The 22,128-nt window shown below is 39.8% G+C and overlaps 1 protein-coding gene across 2 annotated transcripts in view; it reads left to right on the forward strand.

Moving 5' to 3' along the window:
* Positions 1-19,667, forward strand: part of WDR7 (WD repeat domain 7) — a 265,985-nt gene extending 246,318 nt beyond the window's left edge. For both annotated transcript variants that reach the window (XM_080919796.1, XM_080919797.1), the window contains 2 exons: positions 7,271-7,375; positions 17,156-19,667. In XM_080919796.1, coding sequence (XP_080775922.1) covers positions 7,271-7,375; positions 17,156-17,359 — 309 coding nt within the window. In that variant the 3' untranslated portion in view covers positions 17,360-19,667. The remainder of the gene's footprint in view (positions 1-7,270; positions 7,376-17,155) is intronic.
* Positions 19,668-22,128: the final 2,461 nt, after the last annotated feature.

The raw sequence follows: 22,128 nt of genomic DNA on the forward strand, positions 1-22,128 counted from the left end.
GCCCTTAGTCAGATAAAGTGACAAATGCCTATAATTTAATTACTTGGGAAGCTGAGGAAAAAGACTCAGGGGTCAGCACCAACCCACAGTAAACCCAGTCTAGAGGGAGTTCAGATGTCTAGCTGTCTTACAGACATGTAGGAACACATGGGGTCTGCTGCTTCCGACAACAGCAATCAGTGAAGCAGCCCCTGTCCTGGATTTGACTGTGGGGGGTTAAACCTCTGAACACAGAGCAGCCTTGGCTTCTACACTGGGCAGGATGGAGGAAGATTGGGCTGGCTCGCAGACACCTCAGCCCAAGGATGACAATGGTTCTTCCACATTCATCAGTAACTCTCCTCTACAGCCCTCAGTGCCAATGGTTTTCTAATGATTTAGTTGTGTGTCCTCTGCAGGCAAAGAAGGGAAGCAGTTCTTAAGAGAAGAATAATTATAAAATTCATGGCTTGCCCCTTTCTCTCTGGACACAAAATGTCTTACAAGATAGAAGAATGTATAGGTAAGCTCTGTAATCGTGAAGGGAGCCCAGCCTTTCTCGTTGGCTCAGTTCCTTCCCACACTCTCAGCACATAAGCCTTTTGGTGACATTACAATGATTTGAAATATGTTTGAGGGTTGAAAAATGGGTATTTTGTTTTAAAATCTCGTTATCTTCCTTTCAGAAGGAGGCTGAGGTGGTGATTTTTGATTATATATTATACCAAGTATAGAGTGGGAATCAACCTGAATAGCATCTTCCTAACAGGATGCAGTTGAACTAATCAGTGAATTGAATTATTTCCTGACATTGTCTGATTGAAACAAATAGACACTTGAGGAGAAGACATGTATATTTGGTATCATTTGAGCATCTTAATGGGAATAGACTTAAGGATAAATATAATCAAATTAGCCACCATAAGTTTCATTATAAGAGAGAAGCCAAGTAAATGGACTCTCTTCCTTTAAAAAACAGCTCTAGCCCTTTTGTCCATTTGCAGTTACTAACAGTGATTTATATGTCATTTGGGGATAAACTAACTGACATTGATGAATTAAATAGTGTTTCAATATCTACATACTGATAATGCTTATGACATATGCAATATAGCCTTTTGATTTTTTTCTGTAGGGAATAATATTCCACTGGCTTAGAAATAGTGAAAACACTGTAAATGTTGATGCTTTTAACCGTGTAATGAGGCATTACCAGTGACTTCAGGTTTCAGTTTTGCTCCTCAGTAGGCAATATGATTGCATTAAAGATCCAGAGTTTTAAGTGTGCATGTCTCCTTCATTTCTTCATGTCCTGTCAGTTGTTCATTATATTTAAGAACATTAAAACACCTTCCTCTATAGTTAATCTCAGTAAGGATGTTTAATTCATTTTCCATTGAAGTAAATTTTTTGAGAAATCTATAGGGAATGCTAATTACACATACAGTATATTGCTAGAAGAAATTGCAGCAGAGTACCCAGTGTCTTTTGTATTGATTCTAGCTTATGATTCCATGAACTGATGAAACTTAGAGCAAAACAAAATTGGTCATTGTGATCATTAGTAAAAGAATCTGCACGTTAAAGTGAAGAACCAAACATGTTTGCATATATGCAGAGAGATGCAAATTCATTTCAACTCCGCTGTTTCTTTCCTAGTTCCTAACGGTATGGCTTTTTTGTTTTTATAATTATACTAGGAAAGTCTTTATTATATATTTACTATTGTGAAATGCAATAACCTGATAAAGTGCACGATTAAGATAAAATTAGAAATATAAGTCTGTAAAAATAGGTCTTATTGCTTAAACTTTTTAAAGATTCCCTTTTGGCAACTTCACAAGGTCCTAAGAGAGTCTGCACAGAGAGGTTTGAGCAGGCTTCATGCGGTGGTTTCTAAGTCCACTTGAGCCTTGTGACTGGCCACAGGCAGATGATGCAGTGTTTGATGGTGTTATGATCTAAGCCTTGTGAGCAGCCACAGTGAGATGATCCTCTGTTTAATGGATTTAAGTTTAATGTCTACCTTAGTGACTTGCCGAGCCTATCATTTGTCTTCTCAGACAGACAGACAACTCACATATCTGCCAACATTCTCCTTAGTTGGCTGTATGGAAGAAAAGAACAGGGAATAGTTTTTCCTTGGACATAGTTCCATCTTAACTTTTGAACTCATCTGAAATGGCTGTGTTTAAATGAGCCTTCTTCATTGCCCAGGGAGGATGTCTGTCTCTGTTTCCTCTCTGCTATGAAAACTTACCTCCTTGCCAGCCTGCCATGAAATGTGTGGCTTCCTGTGTTGGGATCCTAGAGAGACATGCAAATTATGTGCTGACCTCTTCCCTTCCCTGCCCTTTCTGATTTGTCTGCTATAAATATGAATATGTTTTTTAAAATCCTACACAAAGTGGCCAGAGCTTGACCCACAGTGGCATTTATGGTCATCATTAAATGGGATTAGTACCAAGAAAGTACTAGGTCTTGCCTTTCCAGCACTCTGCTTACTCCCTAGGCATTTGCTCAGTATTATGGCCATCTCCAATCTATCTCGTTTCCACAGACCAGCAGACATTTGTTCAGTCGTGTTTTAACTTCAAGCATCTCCCATGTTTGTGCTTATGAAACATGAGGTGCACGCTTGTCCTCTTCGCTTGTTTTGAGTGCATTCTGGGGGAAGGTGCCCTTGTGGGAGGCATAACTGGTTCTTCTGTAGGCAAGTGCAGCCACTGGGAACAGAGCTGTCAAGTGTCCTCTGATTACATCTGCCTTACTACTACAGATTCAGCCCTGCTGTTCCCAAGATAGACAGTTCTTTTTCAACCTCCAAGACATTGATGCTGACCTGTAGGCCATGTTCCTGTTTGCCTGCCTACCTGCCTGCCTGCCTGCCTGCCTGCCTGCCTGCCTGCCTGCCTATTCATCTATCCATCCATCCATCCATCCATCCATCCATCCATCCATCCATCCATCCATCCATCCGTACTGACTGGTTTTGTGTCAACTTGACACAAACTGGAGTTATCACAGAGAAAAGAGCCTCAGTTGAGGAAATGCCTCCATGAAATCCAGCTGTAAGGCATTTTCTCAACTAGTGATCAAGCAGGGAGGACGCAGCCCATTGTGGGTGGTGCCATCCCTGGGCTGGTAAACCTGGTTTCCATAAAAAAGCAAGCTGAGCAAGCCAGGGGAAGCCAGCCAGTAAGCAACATTCCTTCATAGCTTCTGCATCAGCTCCTGCTTCCTGACCTGCTTGAGTTCCAGTCCTGACTTCCTCTGCTGATAAACAGCAGTGTGGAAGTGTAAGCTGAATAAACCCTTTCCTCCCCAACTTGCTTATTGATCATGATGGTTTATGCAGGAATAGGAAACCCTGACTAAGACACCATCCATCTATCTATCCATCCAGCCATCCATCCATCCATTTATCCATTTATCCATCCATCCATTTATTCATCCATCCATCCATCCATCCATCCATCCATCCATCCATCCATCAATCCATCAATCCATCAATCCATCCATCCACCAATCTATTGTCTATCTACTGTTTGCAAATACATGGTCAATTCTTTGTAAATCTTTTGCATATTTATGATAACAAAATTTTACATACTTTCATAAATTTTTCTAACTTTGCTAAAAGTAACAAAATGTTTTGTTTGAGTCTCAGCCACATAGATGAGAACAGAGCCATGGTCAAAAAAATGGGTCGGGAATATTTATTACTAGACACAAGTACTGCTCACTGTTAATCTTTTCCTGCAGATCTTATTCCTTCATTAGGCAGTGGGTTGGAGACTTTAGTATTCCGTCTTCTGACTGGGATAGTTGCAGCATTTCTCATCCCTCCTAGCACTTCAAAAGTAGATAATCCTGCTTAGTCAAAAACAGACTTCAAAGAAATTTATATTCAAACTTAGTGTATGTCTGGACTTTAAACCATTTAGATAAAAACAGGTCAAAGATGAGCAGAATCTGTATGCCATATTTATTACTAGACACTAACCGAGCATAAATTTAGTTCTGAGCTTCCTGGCAGTAAAGGAAATACCACTGGATTATTTAATGACTGTTACACCATGAAAAGAAATGTGTCTAGTAAACAAACTATTTTCCTGACTGCCTTACCCATCCACCGCCAAAAAAAAAAAAAATGCCAGGAAGAATTTTTACGGCATCTGTGAGAGAAGCCATGTCTGCTGACGTGGAGCTGTCCTTCATGTTGATGTTATTGACACTAGTCTCTGGAGAACATGATACAGGATGAACTGGCCTGACATATCCCGAATGGGGCAGTTGTGAGCCTGGTGTCTGGTTTTCTGCATTTAGCCGGGATGACTTTTCCAGGAAAGTGTGCTACCTCGCTGTTAGATGTGACATCCTGTGGGTGCCTGGCTTAAAGTCCATTCATTGCTAATTGAGGCAGGATGCTAATCTGAGGCAGGTATTGCATTCTGTGTAGATATTTGAAGGGCCACTGCCTAGAACATGCTTGCTCTGACTTAGAATGTGCAATACCCACTTAGTTGGACATTGAGGCTTTCAAGAGGAGCAATGTGTTCTTGTAGTCTGGTTATGGTTTTGGTTGAATAATCAGATCCCAGAGCATGGAGAAAACTGTTTTGAATCAAATATTTGCAATGAAAGGCTTGTATTATATAGGTGGACTTGTCTGGCCCATAGTTCTGTAGTCTACAGGTGAGCTTGTCTGACCCATAGACCTGTTCTTGTGTCAGTCCTACTCTAGTGAAGACCAAGTGTCCAAGTTGAAGTGGCCATTTGTGAGCTGAACCCAGCTCTTAAGCAGCTCAGTTCACACTAGGTATGGTAAGTTAGAAATGCAGGCACAAACCTTTTCAAACAGTTTGCAGGAAAACAAAATACATGTATAGTACAGGTCTAGGTATATCGAGTAGTGCTTGCATCATGTCTAAGACCCTGGGTTCAATCCACAGTAAATAATAATAATAATAATAATAATAATAATTTGCTTTTGATGACTATTATAAACTAAGGTTTCACCAATCATTTATCTTAATCAAATAGAGATTAAAATTGGCCCAAAGCAAGTGAGATATGTTTGTTGTTTTGTTTTGTTTCCCAGACCTGAGTACTAATCTTAAAAAATGAAAGTGCTGTTCCATTGAGTTCTTTAAGCTGGCTTGGTAAGTGCCAGTAGACATTTACTTTTGTGAAAAATTCTCTCGTTATGTTCGATTGCACTGGTTTCCTTCGGTAGTTATTCAGGGCTTGTACCCACAGCTCCATTTAGCACACTTGTTGCCAGCACCATGGATAACTCCCACGCTTATTTAATAATGGCAGTCTGAGGTCTGTTTTTAAGCAATCTAGGATGCCTAGTGATGATGATTTGAGCATAAACTATTCTAGATTTTTAGGGAAGAGGTCATTTTAAAAAGCACTATACTTAAACAATTTATTGTGTGGTCATTCCTAGGTAAGCAAGCATAAGAAAAAATGTCAATATTTGCTGAGTTTATTATGTGCTAAGCATTGTGGGGGTTGCAATATGTATATTAGTGCATTTAATTGTCACAAAGCTCTTTAGCACACATACAATCACTATCAATGTCATCATCCTTACTATAGGTATTGATACTCTGAGATTAATGTGATCCTTGTTTCACAGTGAATAAGTAGTGAGTGAGCCAATGCAAATCCAGACAGTCTGACTCAGTCCCCATGCCCTCTGCTGCCTAAAACCAGCGGTATATTACCAAAATAACAGTCTTTCTTTGAGTACCTTGACCATCAAATCAAATGACAGAAGAGAATATAGCAAAGGCCATTAAGAAATGTGCTTGGTCATGTCTTTCTATCTTTCCTAGTTTTTCTCATTTGAACTTTCAGATATGAATTATATATATTTTCTTATGAAAATTTACAGCACATATGAACCAAATGACATCACAAGCCTGTGCTCACTGAGATTCAAAAAGGGAAGACTCTGGGTGTTAGCTAGCATAGTGAAGGTATGCAGTTTAAGAGTTGAATGTTGCTAGCTTACACTGTTAATCTGATGTCCTTAGCATGCTGTATTTTCTATAAATAATAACCTCATCAGATGAGTGTATTTTTTATTGGTAAGGACATTTTATCAGAGACATGCTCTAAAATACACGTTTCTTCTCATTATTCATGGTTAAATCAATGATAGCTTTTGGCACAGGTTCAAGACTGTCCCTGTTAACATGATTTATATGTGCCCATACTTCCAGTACGTACATGTACATTTGTGTACTAATCGTAGCTGTATACAGTTAAGTACAGTGTTATTGGTATCAAATTAAGGATAAATCATGAAAATTGTGTGATTATTAAGGAGTTAAAATTAGTCTTTAACTTGTTTCAGAGGAAAAGCTTAGCTTTCACTTCAGAAAGGCAAGTTCCTGGGTACTTTTTGGTGATTTATTTGTTTGTTTTTTAAATTACTCAGGGTTCACTAGAGGATGGGACAGGATGAGTCTCTGCCTCTACATGAAGGAATATAGAGTGGCTTACAAACTGTGGCCCAGCTAGCTCAGCAATGGCTGACTGCCAATGGAAGGTTCAAGAGTCCAGTAGCTGTTCAGTCCACACCGTTGGATGTGTCAGCTTGTCCTCAGTGTATACCAAAATCCCTACAACCTAGGCCCTGATACCGGGGAAGGAATGGGCTTGTGAGTCAGAGCATGTAGCCAAAGAGAGCAAGCTTCCTTCTTCCATGTCCTCTTCACAGGCTGCCGGCAGCGGTGTGGTCCAAATTAAAGTGAGTCTGCCCAGCTCAAAAGACTTGAATTAAAGGTGTATCTTCCCACTTCAAAGATGTAAATTAGAAACCAGTCCTCCCACTTAGAATGATTTAATTAAAGAAACAAAACAAAATTTATCACAAGTGTACCCATTTTGCTTTTAGTTAATTCCAGACATAGTCACATTTACAATCAAGAGTAAGCCACCACACCTTTCTCATTGATTGCAAAATTCAGCCTTTAGTGTGAAAAATTATAACTCTGGTTTGTCCACTAATATGTACTTTCTCTTTGGGCTCATATGCATTCAAACTGGAAGACAGACCCACTCCTCAAACCAAGACTAATGCCATTACAAACATGAAGAATTTTTTCATTGTTTTTTTTTATTGTTATATAATTTTGTAAATACAGAAAATCGCAGTTTGCAGTCTCCAGTATCTGTGATATCACCTGTTAAACATTGAGTTTGTTCACAGAAGTACTTGTAAAAGTTCTACGGAATACATGTCACTGATGACCCATAAATTTCATTTCAGACCATCCATGGACACAAGGGACCGATCACTGCAGTGTCCTTTGCTCCTGATGGACGTTATCTTGCCACCTACTCAAACACTGACAGTCACATTTCTTTCTGGCAGGTAAGCAAGTTTTAAATATGTACCGCTTTGTGTGCTTCAGTGGGAAAGTCTTTGTGCTGGGCCTGTCTATCAGCCTTCCTCTTGTGCCCTTCCTTTCTCCCTTACACAAGTGTTGAGTGTTCACTTGCTAATTATGTGCTCAGCACTAATGTGCAGAATGCTGAGAACACAGCTAACAATCTGGCCGAGAAGGAGCAACAGCTCTCACAGGACTTCAGGACAAGGGAAACACAGGTAAGCTTGCGAGCACTGACAATACAGAGAATCTGAGAATGACATGGTTCTCAGAAATGGTAGGAAGCCTTCTTCCAACAGAGCAAGGGACACCTGTTGGAGCCATGAGCAGACAAGGAAGAACGTGGTGAGGTGGATATGGAAACTGCACTCAAGCGGGAGCTTATAGTAGGTTTCCACAAGGTTCTTGGATCTGTTGTAGTGGAGCATAGGGCACTAGGTATTTTCCTATGTTATGCATTTCCCCTTGTCTCCTTTTTTGCTTGCATTATGTTTTTGTTTGAGTGCTAAGTTGTTTGTTTAGTTTTGGCTGTTTTGTTTTGTTTTGTTTTGTTTTGTTTTGCCTGAGATGGTCTCCCTTATAACCCAGGATGGTCTCAGTATTATTCTGCCTCCATCTCTAAGTGCTAAGATTATAGGTATGTACTATCAGGCTGGTGCTCACATAACATTCTTTTAAAAAAAAAAAAAAAAGTTTCTTTTTTCTTACTCCAGATTTTATTCCCCTCCTGGTCTACCCTCCAACTATTCCACATCCCATACCTCCTCCATGCTACCCTCCCCCATCTCCACAGGATGCCTCTACCCCATCCACCCCACCAGACCTCTAAACTCCCTGGGACCTCCAGTCTCTTGAGGGTTAGGTGCATCTTCTCTGACTGAACCCAGACCCGTCAGTCCTCTGCTGTATATGTGTTGGGGAACTCCTATCAGCGGGTGTATACTGCCTGGTTGGTGATCCATTGAGTGATCTCGGGGTACCAGGTTAATTAAGACTGCTGGTTCTCCTCCAGGATCACCTTCCTCCTCAGGTTCTTCCAGCTTTTCCCTAATTCAACCACAGGGTTCATTGCTTGGATGCAAATATCTGCATCTGACTCTTTGAGCTGCTTCTTGTTGGGTCTTTGGGAGGGCAGCCATGATAGGACCCTTGTTGTGAGCGCTCCATAGCCCCAGTAAATTGTGTCAGGCCTTGGGGCCTCCCCTTGAGCTGGATCCCACTTTAGGCCTGTTGCTGGACCTTCTTTTCCTCAGGCTCTTCTCCATTTCCATCCCTGTAATTATTTCAGACAGGAACAATTATGAGTCAGAGTTTTGGCTGTGGGATAGCAACCCACCCCTCACTTGATGTCCTGTGTTTCTGCTGGAGGTGGGTCTACATGTTCCCTTTCTCCACTGTAGGGCATTTCATATACAGTCCCCCATTTGATTCCTGAGGGTCTCTCACCTCCCAGGTCTCTGGTCCATTCTGGAGTGTCTTCCCAACATTCTATCTCCTGAGGTTGCCTGTTTACATTATTTCTGCTGACCCTCAGGGCTTCAGTCCTTTTCCCCCACCATCTCCTTTCCTTCCCAGGTCCCTTCCTCCTCCCTTGTGGTTGCTTTCTTCTCCCACCCAAGTGGGACTGAGGCATCCTCACTTGGGCCCTGCAGCTTGTTGACCTTTTTGATTTCTGTGGACTGTATCTTGAGTATTCTGTACATTTTTTTGTCTAGTATCCACATATTAGTGAGTACATACAGTGCATGTCCTTTTGGGTCTGAGTTATTTCACTTAGGGTGATATTTTCTAATTCCATCCATTTGCCTGCAAAACTCAGGATGTTCTTGTTCTTAATAGCTGAGTAGTATTCCATTGTATAAATGAACCACATTTTCTTCATTTATTCTTCTATTGTGGGACATCTAGATTGTTTCCAGCTTCTGGCTATCACAAATAAGGCCCGCTATGAACATAGTGGAACATGTGCCTCTGTGGCATGGTGGAGCATCTTTTGGGTATATTTCCAAAAATGGTATTGCTGGGTCTTCAGGTAGATCTATTTCCAATTTCCTGAGGAACCTCCAAATTGATATTCAGAGTGGTTGTGCTAGTTTGAAATCCCACCAGCAATGGAGGAGTATTCTCCTTCTCCACATCCTTGCTAACATTGGTTGTCACCTGAAGTTTTGATTTTAGCCATTCTGATTGGTGTAAGGTAGAATCTCTGTGTTATTTTGATTTGCATTTCTCTGATCACTAAGGACTTGGGACATATCTTTAGGTGCTTCTCAGCCATTTAAGATTCCTCCATTGTGAATTCTTGGTTTAATTCTATACTCTATTTTTTGATTGGGTCGTTGGGGTTTTGTGGTGGTTAGCTTTTTTAATTCTTCATATATTTTAGATATTAACCCTCTATCAGATGTGGAGTTAGTGAAGATTTTTTCCCAGTCTGTAGGTTGCCTATTTCTCTTATTGACTATGTCCTTTGCCTTACAGAAGCTTTCCAGTTTCATGAGGTCTCATTTATCAATTCTTGATCTTAGAACATGAGCCATGGGAGTTCTGTTTAGGAAATTTCTCCCTGTGCTAATGAGTTCAAGTCTCTCTCTCACTTTCTCTTCTATTAGATTGAGTGTATCTGGCTTTATGTTGAAGTCCTTGATGCACTTGGACTTGAACTTTGTGCAAGGTAACAAATATGGGTCTATTTTCATTTTTCTACATACAGACAGGAGTTAGACCAACACCATTTATTGAAGATGCTTTCTTTTTTCCACTGTATATTTTTCTCTTCTTTGTCAAAGATCAAATATGCTTGAGTGGTTTTATTTCTGGATCTTCAATTCTATTCCATTGATCAACCTGTCTGTCTCTGTATCAATACCATGCAGTTTTTATCACTGTTGCTCTGTAGTAGAGCTTGAGGTCAGGGATGGTGATTCCCCCAGCTGTTTTCTTATTGTTAAGAATGGTGTTCTCTATTCTGAGATTTTTGCCTTTCCAGATGAATTTGAGAATTGCTTTTTCCATGTCTTTGTGTTGGGATTATGATGGGGATTGCACTGAATCTGTAGATTGCTTTTGGTAGAATGGCCATTTTTACTATGTTAATTCTGCCAATATGTGTGCATGGGAGATCTCTCCATTTTCTGAGATCTTATTCAATTTCTTTCTTGAGAGACTTGAAGTTATTGTCATACAGATATTTCACTTGTTTGGTTAGAGTAACAGCAAGATATTTTATATTATTTGTGACTGTTGTGAACGAAGTTGTCAAACTCAGGGCCAAAAATCAACCAAACAGAAACAAAGAGAACAATACAAAGAATCAACAAAACTAAAAGCTGATTGTTTGAGAGAATCAACAAGATTAACAAAGGATTAGCCAAACTAATTAAAGGGCGTAGAAACCTTATCCACATTAACAAATTCAGAAATGAAAAGGGAGATATAACCACAGAAATGGAGGAAATTCAGAAATCTTCAGATTCTACTACAAAAGCCTATACTCAACAAAAATGGAAAAATCTAGATGAAATGGATGGTTTTCTAGATAGATACCATATGACAAAGTTAAATCAAGAGCAGGTCAACTATCTAAACAGGCCCATATCCCATAAGGAAATAGAAGAAGTCAAAGCCCAGGGCCAGATGGATTTAGTGAAGAATTCTACAACACCTTCAAAGAAGACCTGATACCAATATTCCTCAAACTACTACCTAAAATAGAAACAGAAGGAATACTACCTAATTTATTCTATGAAGTCACAATTGCTCTGATACCTAAACCATACAAAGACCGAACCAAAAAAGAACTTCAGACCAATCTTGCTTGTGAATATTCAAATATACAAAAAGACTCAATAAAATTTTTGGAAACTGTGTCCAAGAACACATCAAAACCATCATTTACCATGATCAAGTAGGCTTCATCCCAGGGATGCAATCTTGGTTATACAAAAATTCATCAATGTAATTCACTATATAAACAAACTCAATGAAAAAAAAATCACAGGATCATCTCCCTAGATGCAGAAAAAGCATTTGACAAAATCCAACACCTCTTTATGTATTGGAGAGATCAGGTAGTCAAGGTCCATACCTAAACATAATAAAAGTAATTTACTGCAAATCAACAGCTAATATCAAATTCAGTGGAGAGATACTTGAAGCAATCCCACTAAAATCGGGGACAAGACAGGGATGCCCACTCTCTCCATATCTGTTCAATATAGTACCCAAAGCTCTAGCTAGAACAATAAGACAACAAAAAGATCAAATGGATGCAAATTGGCAAAGAAGAAATAGGTATCACTATTTGCAGGTGATATGATAGTATACATAAGTGACCCCAAAAAATTTTAACAGAGAACTTCTCCATCTGATAAACAACTTCAGCCAAGTGACCAGATATAAAATTAACTCAAATAAATCAGAAGCCTTCCTTTATACAAATGATAAAGAGGCTGAGAAAGAAATTAGGAAAACATTCTTAATTTCTAAACTATCCAAAACATTAAAAAAGCTTTTATATTTTCATCTGCCACTTTATGTAATGTGTGTGTGTGTGTGTATACATACACATATACACATGTATACATATAAATTGATTAAAGTAAATGCTAATTTTGAACAACTAATTTTTATAATAGACTATTTCATATTAAATGTTTAATTACTACCGTCTCCTTTTCCTTTTTTTTTTTTTTTTTTTTTCTTTTCTTTTTTTTTTCTTTTTTTAGCTCTCTTTATTCGGACAATTAGAAAAATGTTAAAAAGACACCCACCCCACCAGAGGTTATTCTAAAGTTTTATAGACAACTGCATTTTTTTGGAGGATGAAAATCCACTACATAGCTTTAAAAGCTGAGAAATAAAATTAAAGTTTTGACAAGTTTCTAACACAACTTGATGATGGTTTAAAAACAAAATCAATAGGTAATAAAATGTAAAATAAATACAACAAATTGTTTAATTAACAATATCCTACTGAAATGTGACACCTTCAAATCTGTCAGAAACTTATTCTCCTTTTTAATCTAATTTAGCCTTCCAGATTATTTTCTCATTATCCCTTTTTCCAGAATGTGTCTCCAGCAACTTAATTAACTCGTATTAAACTCCGTCTATCAGAAACCTCACCCAGTCTTCATTCTGAGCAACCACAGGACTAACATTTCTACTGTCAGGCTCCAGGAGTCCATTGCTATCCACAGATGGGCTTAGAACATGTGTCCCTCCAAGGGCTTGTCCATTTGTGGTTTTTTTCATGCTCGCACTGTGGACCACCATTATGCCTCCTGTACTTTCATACATCTACCTTTAGTTCCTAATTTTCTGAATCTTGGATGGGTGTTTACACATTACCTATGTGTCCAGGTGCTGACCCACACTGCAGAGATAGGGATTAGCAAGTCTGGAGCCTAGTTCTCAAGGGGACTAGTTTTTCCCATGTTTTCCTTTTTATAAAGAATAGACAAACAAAGCCGTGTGTGTGCGTGAGTGTGCCTGTGTGTGCCTGTGTGTTTATGTGTGTGTATGCGTATATATACAATGTTATAGAAAAGATAAACCCAATTTGACAGCTTTTCAGCATTTACTTGAATTTGTTGAGTGACAAGCTTCTGCCTTACCCTTGTCTATCTTACTAAGGTTCTTTTTGACTACATCTGTTCATTGTTTTCTCAAAATAGTTTCCACCTCCACCCAGATGCTGTGCCCAACACACAGGTGTCATGCTTATTTTAGAAGCCGGGATCATATACAAGACAGTGAGGTCTTGATTCCTCTTCTGGTTCCTCTCTGCTGGCTCACTGACATTTCTGTTGTTTTCCCGGAATATCTGAGCCTATGGACATGGCTCCGTAAGAGCCCCTGCTTCAAAGACTGTGTGGTGCTGTCTGCCCTAGACAGCTTAGCCACTTCCAGGTCCTTCCTCGCTCTGACAGCGTCAGTTAAAGGTGCAGTCAACTCTCACGTTGATCCAAGTTTAAATTGAAGGCATGCAAACAGATCACCCTGGCTGTCCAAGAAAGCAGCACAGCCCTTCATACTGTAGTGGCATCTGTGTCTGTTTTATGAAGATGAGTCTGCAGTGCCGTGGGCGGGCTCCTGCCGCTGTACTGATGCATGCCCGTCCCACTCAGGTCCAATGCTGTCTGAGACCTTTCATCATTCCAGGAAGCGAACTATAATATATTTTGAAAAGTTAATGAAGTCTTATTAATACAAAGCCTTACTAAAACCATCAGCTATAAAATCTTTGCTGAGAAATGAGTGTTAATGAGAAATATTGGTTGGGTAATTACTCAAGTGAGACTCAGTAAAAGGTTTGTATGCAGCATTACTTACTTTGGGAAAGGCATTAAAATATTCTCTTGTTTTGATTAATTACATCTATGTGTGTTTCTCTGTTCAGAAAACAGTCTTCACATAAATTGTGTAGTGGTGCATATGTCTGAAGGAAAGGGAGAAGCCAGTGTTGGGTTTTAGTCTGTTTATAAGATAAGCTATTAAATACCATGGTCTGGCAGCTACACACCATATTACTATAATTTGAATAAGTCACTTCAGTGTATCTGTTAATAAAACAACTAGGAGAATTTGCTAATGAAAAACATCTTTAACTCTCTCCAGAAATTACCAGTACCACCTAACAAATAAATATTGTACTTCAAAAATGCTAATAAATTACATAGATACTGTTTTCTTTTTATTTACTTCATCATACAGTATCCAAACATTCAAAACCAGTGATGTAAATCTACACCAGGACGTTTGCCTTAACATGTTAAATGAAAAAGCAGATTGTGAAACCACTTCTTAATGTTAGCCTCTTTCTTAGGTCTGTTACTCTGTGTGTGTGTCTGTGTGTGTGTGTGCCTGTGTGTGTTACATGCGAATACAGTATGTACTATGCATGTGGTATGTATGTGTAGTATTGCATGCAGTGTACATATAAGTGCAGGGTGCATTTTTGACAGTACATATGATATGTCCACTCATGGTGCACATGAATACATAGTGTGTAAGTGTGTAGGTATATGTTTGTGTTACAGTCTGCATATGTATGCCAGGTTCATGAATGTGCATGTAATTGTGTGTGCATGTGTTATCTTCTCTATGCATACATTGTGCATTTGTGTGCAGGGTCTAAGAGTGAGTGTTAGGGGGTGTCCAAAAGTTGCTAACAGTAGTTGTCACAAGAAAATAAGATTTAGGGAGATGTATTGTGCTTCTTTAACTTTTTTATACTTTTATTTAAAATTTTATAGTATTTATGTTTTTTTCTAATAAGGAAAATTCCATAATATTGATAAATTCTGTAGTTCCATGTAGCTTTCACTCAAAGTTTTAAGTTTCCTTGAGTTTATCATAGTTTATGGCCAGACACCAATCAATTAAAATAATAATGACGACTAGCAGAATAGTTCATTCTTTCATTGAGAATTAACCCTCATCCTGGGAACCAAGAGCAGTTCTCTTTTGAAGTGTTGTAGGGAAGGGTCAGGAGAGAAGTGAAATCCAGTGAGTACATGGGTCTTCATCTTCACACTCGTAACAGTAAGTGCCTTTGAGAACGTGGCATACCCTGTTCTAAGATGGAAGGCCTTTTGATCAAGGCACTGAGCAGAGCAAACAGACTCAGGTTATGATGGGAACCCAGATATAACGATGGCTTGTTCATCACCCGTGCCCATCTATGGCATGTCTACAAGATACTCTCTTCCTTTAACCCTTAGCACTTTTCTTATAAATGGCTACATTTCAAGGATGAATAAAAATGAAGGCATAGCCAAGCCTATTTTATGCCCTTTACATCTTCAGCCATGAGCAGAACTCAAGCTTCATAAGTATTCTCATAGCAAATCCATAAGGAATTAAAATATGTTGTAGCTATTTATCAACCTAGAAATCATATATCTTTAAAGCATGGCACACTTGTTGATGCCAGTTAATTTTAACTAACAATTTCCTGGATCAATTGGATCTGTTCTATAAGAGGACTAATTATATACTGTTAGGTTTTATAGATGTGAGACTAGCAAATTGACTTCACCATCCTTATATGCATTTAACAGTACGGAACCTCCAGGAAGCAGTAAGGTTTAGGTTGTTATCTTTTATGGAGATGTTTTAGGATAAAGAGGAAAAGAAACAAGGACAGAGACCTTGGGAGGATGACAGGTGAGCTTGACTTGAGCTGAACTTTAGCAGAAAGAGTTAATGATGACCATACATTTGGTTTAAAATGTGACCTCGTACACTAGTGATTTTTTTCACCTCTTGTGTTGTGTTCGGCACTATTATTAATGCAGGAAAATCAGTAACATTAGTCATCTTAAAAGGGTTATTACTCAAGATGATTTAAATTGTGAAAATGTCAGCAGAGCCTGCACGCACCCTGCTAGAGATGCCATGATTTACGCCCTCTGACACCAATCTGCTGCCGAGAAGCCTGGAAAAGGAATGGCTTATATTTTGCACTGATCCAAATTCAGAGCATGGTATCACAATAACATATCTTAAAGGCCCAAAGATCTGCTCGGATTTCAACTGCTGGTGCAGCTGGGTCATCATAGGCATGTTTAGCTCACGTAATTGGCATGTGGTCCATGTAGATGAAGATGCTTTGGTCACCAGAGGAATAGAAGTGAATATTAGTATGGAAGAGGAAGATTATTTTCAAAGCTTCTTTCCAGTTTTCAGAATCTCTTCTGTGATTTATTGTAGCACAAATAGTGCATATTGAAGTCGTTTAAGTAATGATATGCTCTTCAAGAAACCGTCAAACTCAGTGGTTTCAAAACCAGACCACTTGGACAACAATTATTTGATATTCAGCACCTTAATCAAATTACATGGTTGTTCATGACTCACAATTTTCATGTTTTCATTTTGTAAATGGATTAAGAAAAATCACAGTTTTAAAGCAAACCCAGAAAAATTCTCAAAAAGGCAAAAAAATATATTATCCGGAGCAGGGTAGCAGAGGGGTGAAGTGAAAGAGCTCCTCACTTCTCTCTTGACGATGAGGGGGAGATGGGGACTGAGGAGATCCCTCAGGGAGTAAGGTGATGAGGAGCTGAGTTTGGATCCCCAGCAACCACATGTATGCTGGGTTGCCATGGTAGCACACCTGAAATCCCAGCACTTGGTAGGCAGAGAAAGAAGGAAAGGGATCTTCTGGGCAAGTGGGTGAGCTAGAGGAGATGAATTGTGAGGCCTGGGTTCTGGAAAGACGTGATGTTGCCCCCAATATATAAGATGAAGAATGATTGCAGGTAACACTTTGCATGGACCTCTCACCTCCAACCACATGTATGTGCACACACAATGCTTTTCCAGAGCTTTTGTAAAGGCAGTGGTGTAATGGTGGTTGGTGATGACAGTGGCCCTTAGGGTGGGGCTTGGGCAGCTCCCACTCTATCCATAGCTTGGCTGTACTTCACTTTCCTCAATTAATTATAAACCAAATCCTGTCTGATAGAACTGTTTTATTAGCAGCCTTAATTTAGCTTCTTCCCTCAGGATCAATGGACTCTACTGTCACATTGTACTCACAAAGGAAAATTTCTCCAGGCTTCTGTGTTCATATCAATGGCATCATAACAATTTGAAATCTACTCAGAGGAGTCATTTATAGTTAAATAAAACTCAAAGCTGAGTGTGCATTGTCATGCTGGAGGAGAGAGTAGCAGAAGAAATAAGCCACTGTCTGTGGAGGAGGAGGGGAGGGTCTTGATGTGTATCTTGATGGGTGTGCTTTGTCCCTGCAGATGAACACCTCACTTCTGGGAAGCATTGGTATGCTGAACTCGGCACCTCAGCTGCGCTGCATCAAGACCTACCAGGTACCTCCAGTGCAGCCTGCATCACCTGGTTCCCACAATGCCCTTCGGTTGGCCCGGCTCATCTGGACTTCCAACCGGAATGTTATCCTCATGGCCCATGATGGGAAAGAGCACCGCTTCATGGTCTGACTGCTGTCAGCTGTCCGGACTGTTGGTTGATTCTGTATTGTCGAGGCTGATGTTGTTCTATTCCTCCTCATACTAGACTGTTGCTTGCTTCCTGCCCGCCCCCCAGTGCCACCCAGGGCCATGGCCCGGTCTGTGTCACTTGCGCATGCTTCATGGGGGCAGATTCTACATGGGCAGCCTATTGAGTCAAAGGCACACACATCACTCAACAGGATGCGACCATTCTGCCACTAGGTAGTATTTCCCTGCCAGAGATAGGGGACAGCTAGTGGTAGCTAGATGCATCAGAAACCTGATAATCAATAACCAGTGTGATTGCACTCCCAGGCCTAGCTCAGACCTGGATGCTGGCGTGATGTGGAGTCCTCACTGAAATGACTTCCCTTTGGATTTCCGAAATATGCTGTTGTTTACCAAACCTATTCCATGTTTACATTGGGTTTTTTTTTTTCCTGCTAGCAATTGGTAGGCAATTCCATTTCCAAGGATTTCACCACTCCTCAATAATACCAGTTCTAATTTGAGGCTAATGAGAAAATATTAAATTACATATATATTCTTTTCTTCTAGAAAAGTTTTCCAGATAGCTAGCTTTCTAAATGCTCATTTCTGATTCAATGTTAGTAGATTTCATAGTTTAGAACACAGATCATCACTACTCTCCGTGCAGTGACTATAGCCAACCTTCTAAGGGGACTTTCAACAAAGAACCATGTTTAGAAGCATAGCGGATTTGTATAGTAGAGTGTCGGCCATGTGTCACCAGGTTCTCTTGCTCGGAAAGGCCTCCTCTTCTTGGGTATTTAACAGCCGACAGTTCTCATGGGTACAGCAGTGCCACTTACGGTGGGCACTTCAACCTGGCCTTCCAAATTCTGACCAGGGGAAGAGCAACTGGGAAGTAATTTAAGTCAGCATCCTAGAAATCTCATAACTGTGCAGATACATTGTTCAGAGTGCACAGAAAATGTGAAGACTGTCGGTCTTAGAATGGATACTACAGTGAAAGTGTTCATGCTTCAACCCAAGCTTTAACTCCACTTTCTTCTTGTGTCCAGTTATGCTGGCCTTATTGTAAGAGAAGAAAATATCCATAACAATGTTCTGTATGAATTGTTCCTAAATCTTTTGATCCGTGTTAGTGGGAATTGATTTGTTTGTTGGTTGGTTGGTTAGTTACACAAGATTATTTATTATATACAAAAATTTAAAAGAAATTATTGAATTCAGAGAAAATATATAATATTAGCAGCAGAACTGAAGTGATGATGAGAGCATTTAGTCTAAAGCTGACAGACGGCCAAAGTCTGTGCGATATATAGAAAAGTAGGGCCACAGCCTTCAACGAACATGTGAAGAAGCTAATGCCCTCAGAGTGTCTTCTGCCTAGTGATGTATGTTATTTTCATTGATGGCAACTCTATACTGTCTCTTGGGTTTTGATGTTGGGGTTCCTTCAAAAGTGAATTTATTTCACATGCATGTATATCATATGATATTTATAATGATTATATATGTAGCTTCCAAGAAAGAAACCAAGAACTGTGAAGTGTAGACTTTTGTGAACATGCTAATAATATATTTGATGTAGATGGAGAACTGTCCAGTGGACTCTAGAGCCAGCTGTCTGATCAGCACAGATTTACTTTGTGAACTTCAGAGGGAGGAGTTAAACCAGTTGAAATGATAAGACAAACACAGACCTTTTTTATTTTTAAGAAAAATGTTTTATACATTTTGAAAGAGATGTGGGACTGGAGGTCACCAACAGATGGTATCACGTCATAGAGATGGACACAAAGCAGTGAGGTCACAGGGGCAAACCTCTGGTCATAGGTCCAGGCTGGTCCTTCCATGCCTTGTGTGTATATTCAGAAGAGCACAAGGACTATAAAGCTCTGTGCACATAAAACTTCATGCTAGAAGAATCGTTAACTAAAAAAGTATCATTTACATTCTCAGAAGCATAATGCTCTCTTTGGGTGTTTTGACAGCCATAGTCCCCAGCTTCATCTCAGCTTGGATTCCTCAACACTGAGGTAAACTTTGTATTGTCATCTCAGTCTACGCTTGTAGTGTCTTATTGATTTTGTTGACATAGCACTTGGACCTGTCCTTGTAAGTATAAAGACATATGTGACTTCATCGGTAATTTATAAGCAAAAGGTGACATGATGTGACACTTGTATGAAAATGTTGTCATGTTTGAAACTGCATATAGTGAATGAATTAAAATGTCTTGTCTCCTAAGACATTCTGGCTGACTCCATTTAATAAACTCTGTATGTGTTTAAAATTGCTGTGTACATACTTGTGTTAAATAAAACTTGAGAGTACTGAAGATTGTTTTTATCCTGTCCTTACTGTTTTCTGTGATCTCTCTTAAATATTCTCTGTTGAGACCCATTTGTCCCTCTTGCCCTCCTGTTTCTAGCTATTTGTTTGACTAGAGAGCACGTTTCAGGAAAGGCAACTATCTTCGTTCCCTAAGAACAGTAGAGCCATGGCAAATAGTTCTTGCTTGATGCCAGAGGAAGAAACTCAACAGCATCATCTATCGCCTGGGCAGAGAATTGCATGCCTGCTGCTTTACCTGAAGCTTGACCTGCACCTCAACTGACATTGAGCCAAATTGTATCTTGTCAGCCCTCATGACGAGTTATCTACCTAGGAATCAGACTTGGAGATCATTGGATTCATCAAATTTCATCTTCAGTTTGAAGTCTAATTTGAATGCTGAGGGAAGAATAGCAAATGTTCTAGTCACCCACTGAGCATTACATAACAACCGAACCCTTCTCCTGCTTTTAATATGAGAATGCAGAGCAGCTTGACTCCAGTCAGCATGTGTCGGATTATCATCCCTGGGAATCAAGCAGCAATAACGGAAATGTGTTCTTGTAGGAAAATAAGAGCAGTAACAGTTCTGTGTGACTGGTGATCACATAAACTGATCAAATGCAGAAAGGGCATGACATTAATAGGAAGGTAAAGACAAGCAATGCTGGATGAACTTTCACCTTTCACCCCTTTGCCTGACGGACAGAACTGAGTGTTGGAGAAAATCAATACTTCAGAGCCAGGAGGGAAATATTTCCACCCTCTAACTAGAGAATATATTTTGACAAGGCCAAGATAATACAAGCTGCACAGGAGAAAGAGAAAAGACTCATTTTTAAAGCTTGACACTTCAAGGTGTTTTTGTACAAGGGTTTAGAGTTCGTCAATACATACAAATACCAAAGGTCAAACAGAGAAGCCACAAGAATTTCAAAAATCAGAGGCTCCAGTTCTTTTTGCTGTTTACAGACTAAAAGGGGGAAGGAAAATATTGTTTTTCTGTGTTTGCAATTGTTATTTATATGAACTGACCCCACCATTGGGTATTTAAAAGGTTTATCTTTTTAAATTTTGTATAGTCAAAAACGTGGATATACCAAGATGGTAGGTGTCCAGATGCCTCATCTCTGTAAGATGCCTGTATCTTCATGTGACTGTGATTATAACTTAGTTATATTTGCCTCGACCACTCACATAGGAAATGAGTTGGTGCACTTTTAGAGCTAAAATGATTTGTAGCTTCCCAAATCTTTATATCATTGATTCAGGTATGTTAATTAGGACCCTTCTAAATGAGAGGCTTTGCACCTTTATTGGGGAAAAAACAGCAACCCAGTCCATTCTTGTCCACAGATCTGGGTCCCTTCTGTGGATACAACAATGGGCAAACAAATGTGGATTCTTTTCTCTACAGGTAAAAAGTCTGGCCATATGTTGCCAGACTCTCCAGACAAGCTCAGAAGGACAAAGGAATCCTAAGTAGGGTAGTGCTCATAGCTGAGTCCTATTACCCTCTCAAAAAGATCACATAACTGAAGTCCAGCCTCAGTTTCCTCTCATTGGTAAATGGAACTCTTTTCTGAGGAGATGGGTCAGCTGGTGATGTTCAGTTTTGTTATTTCCAAGTAAGAATGCTGATGATCTAATGCTACTTGATAATCTAAGGAACCCCCCCCCCCAGAAAGCCTGGAATGGTATGCCTGGCTTGCCCTTGGCATCAGGTGAATGGATGCTAAGCTGTTAAATCTATGAGATTACACTGTAGAAGAGCAACAGTGTCCACTAGGTGTTCCCTACTAAGTGAACAGTCTTAAAGGGCATTTATCGAGTAGGAATACAAATAATCACCCTGCCTTTCAGAAAGTGCTGGGTTACTGTGTCCCCATATTTTGTCCTTCTTGGCTCTGATCATCCTTTCTAACATCTTCCCTGTGGATAGCTCGGAACGTGCCTAACAGAGCTCCAAGAATCTACTCATGTTCATCAGCCTATTTACCAGATGTTATGGTGACCATCTTGCTTTTCGCCACAAACTTTGGATGTGAAAAACTTTAAAAGCATATGACCTCCAAGTTCTAGAACTACTCTGAAGGTTAGCTGGCTGCTTTACAGCTAAATCTCTAACTTTCCTCAGTCCTGAATTCCTCCCCTGCAGCCTTGATCCTGAGAACACCATACCACAAATATATTCCGTTTCCTCCCTCCCACCTTCCCTCCCCTCCTCCCTCCGTCCCTCCATCCTTCCCCTCCTTCCTACTCCTCTCAATCCACATCCCAAAGAACCACTTGTATGGTATCAGGAAACATTCTGGAACAGGATTTGATACCACTGAGCACAGAGGGAGAAGTAAGGGGCAAACATAGCCTGTGGCACACTAGGGATGTACAGTTTATCAAAACCCACTGATGATGACTGTGGCCAGCATACT

Source organism: Micromys minutus, assembly GCF_963924665.1.
Source record: "Micromys minutus genome assembly, chromosome: 8".
Lineage (NCBI taxonomy): Eukaryota > Metazoa > Chordata > Mammalia > Rodentia > Muridae > Micromys > Micromys minutus.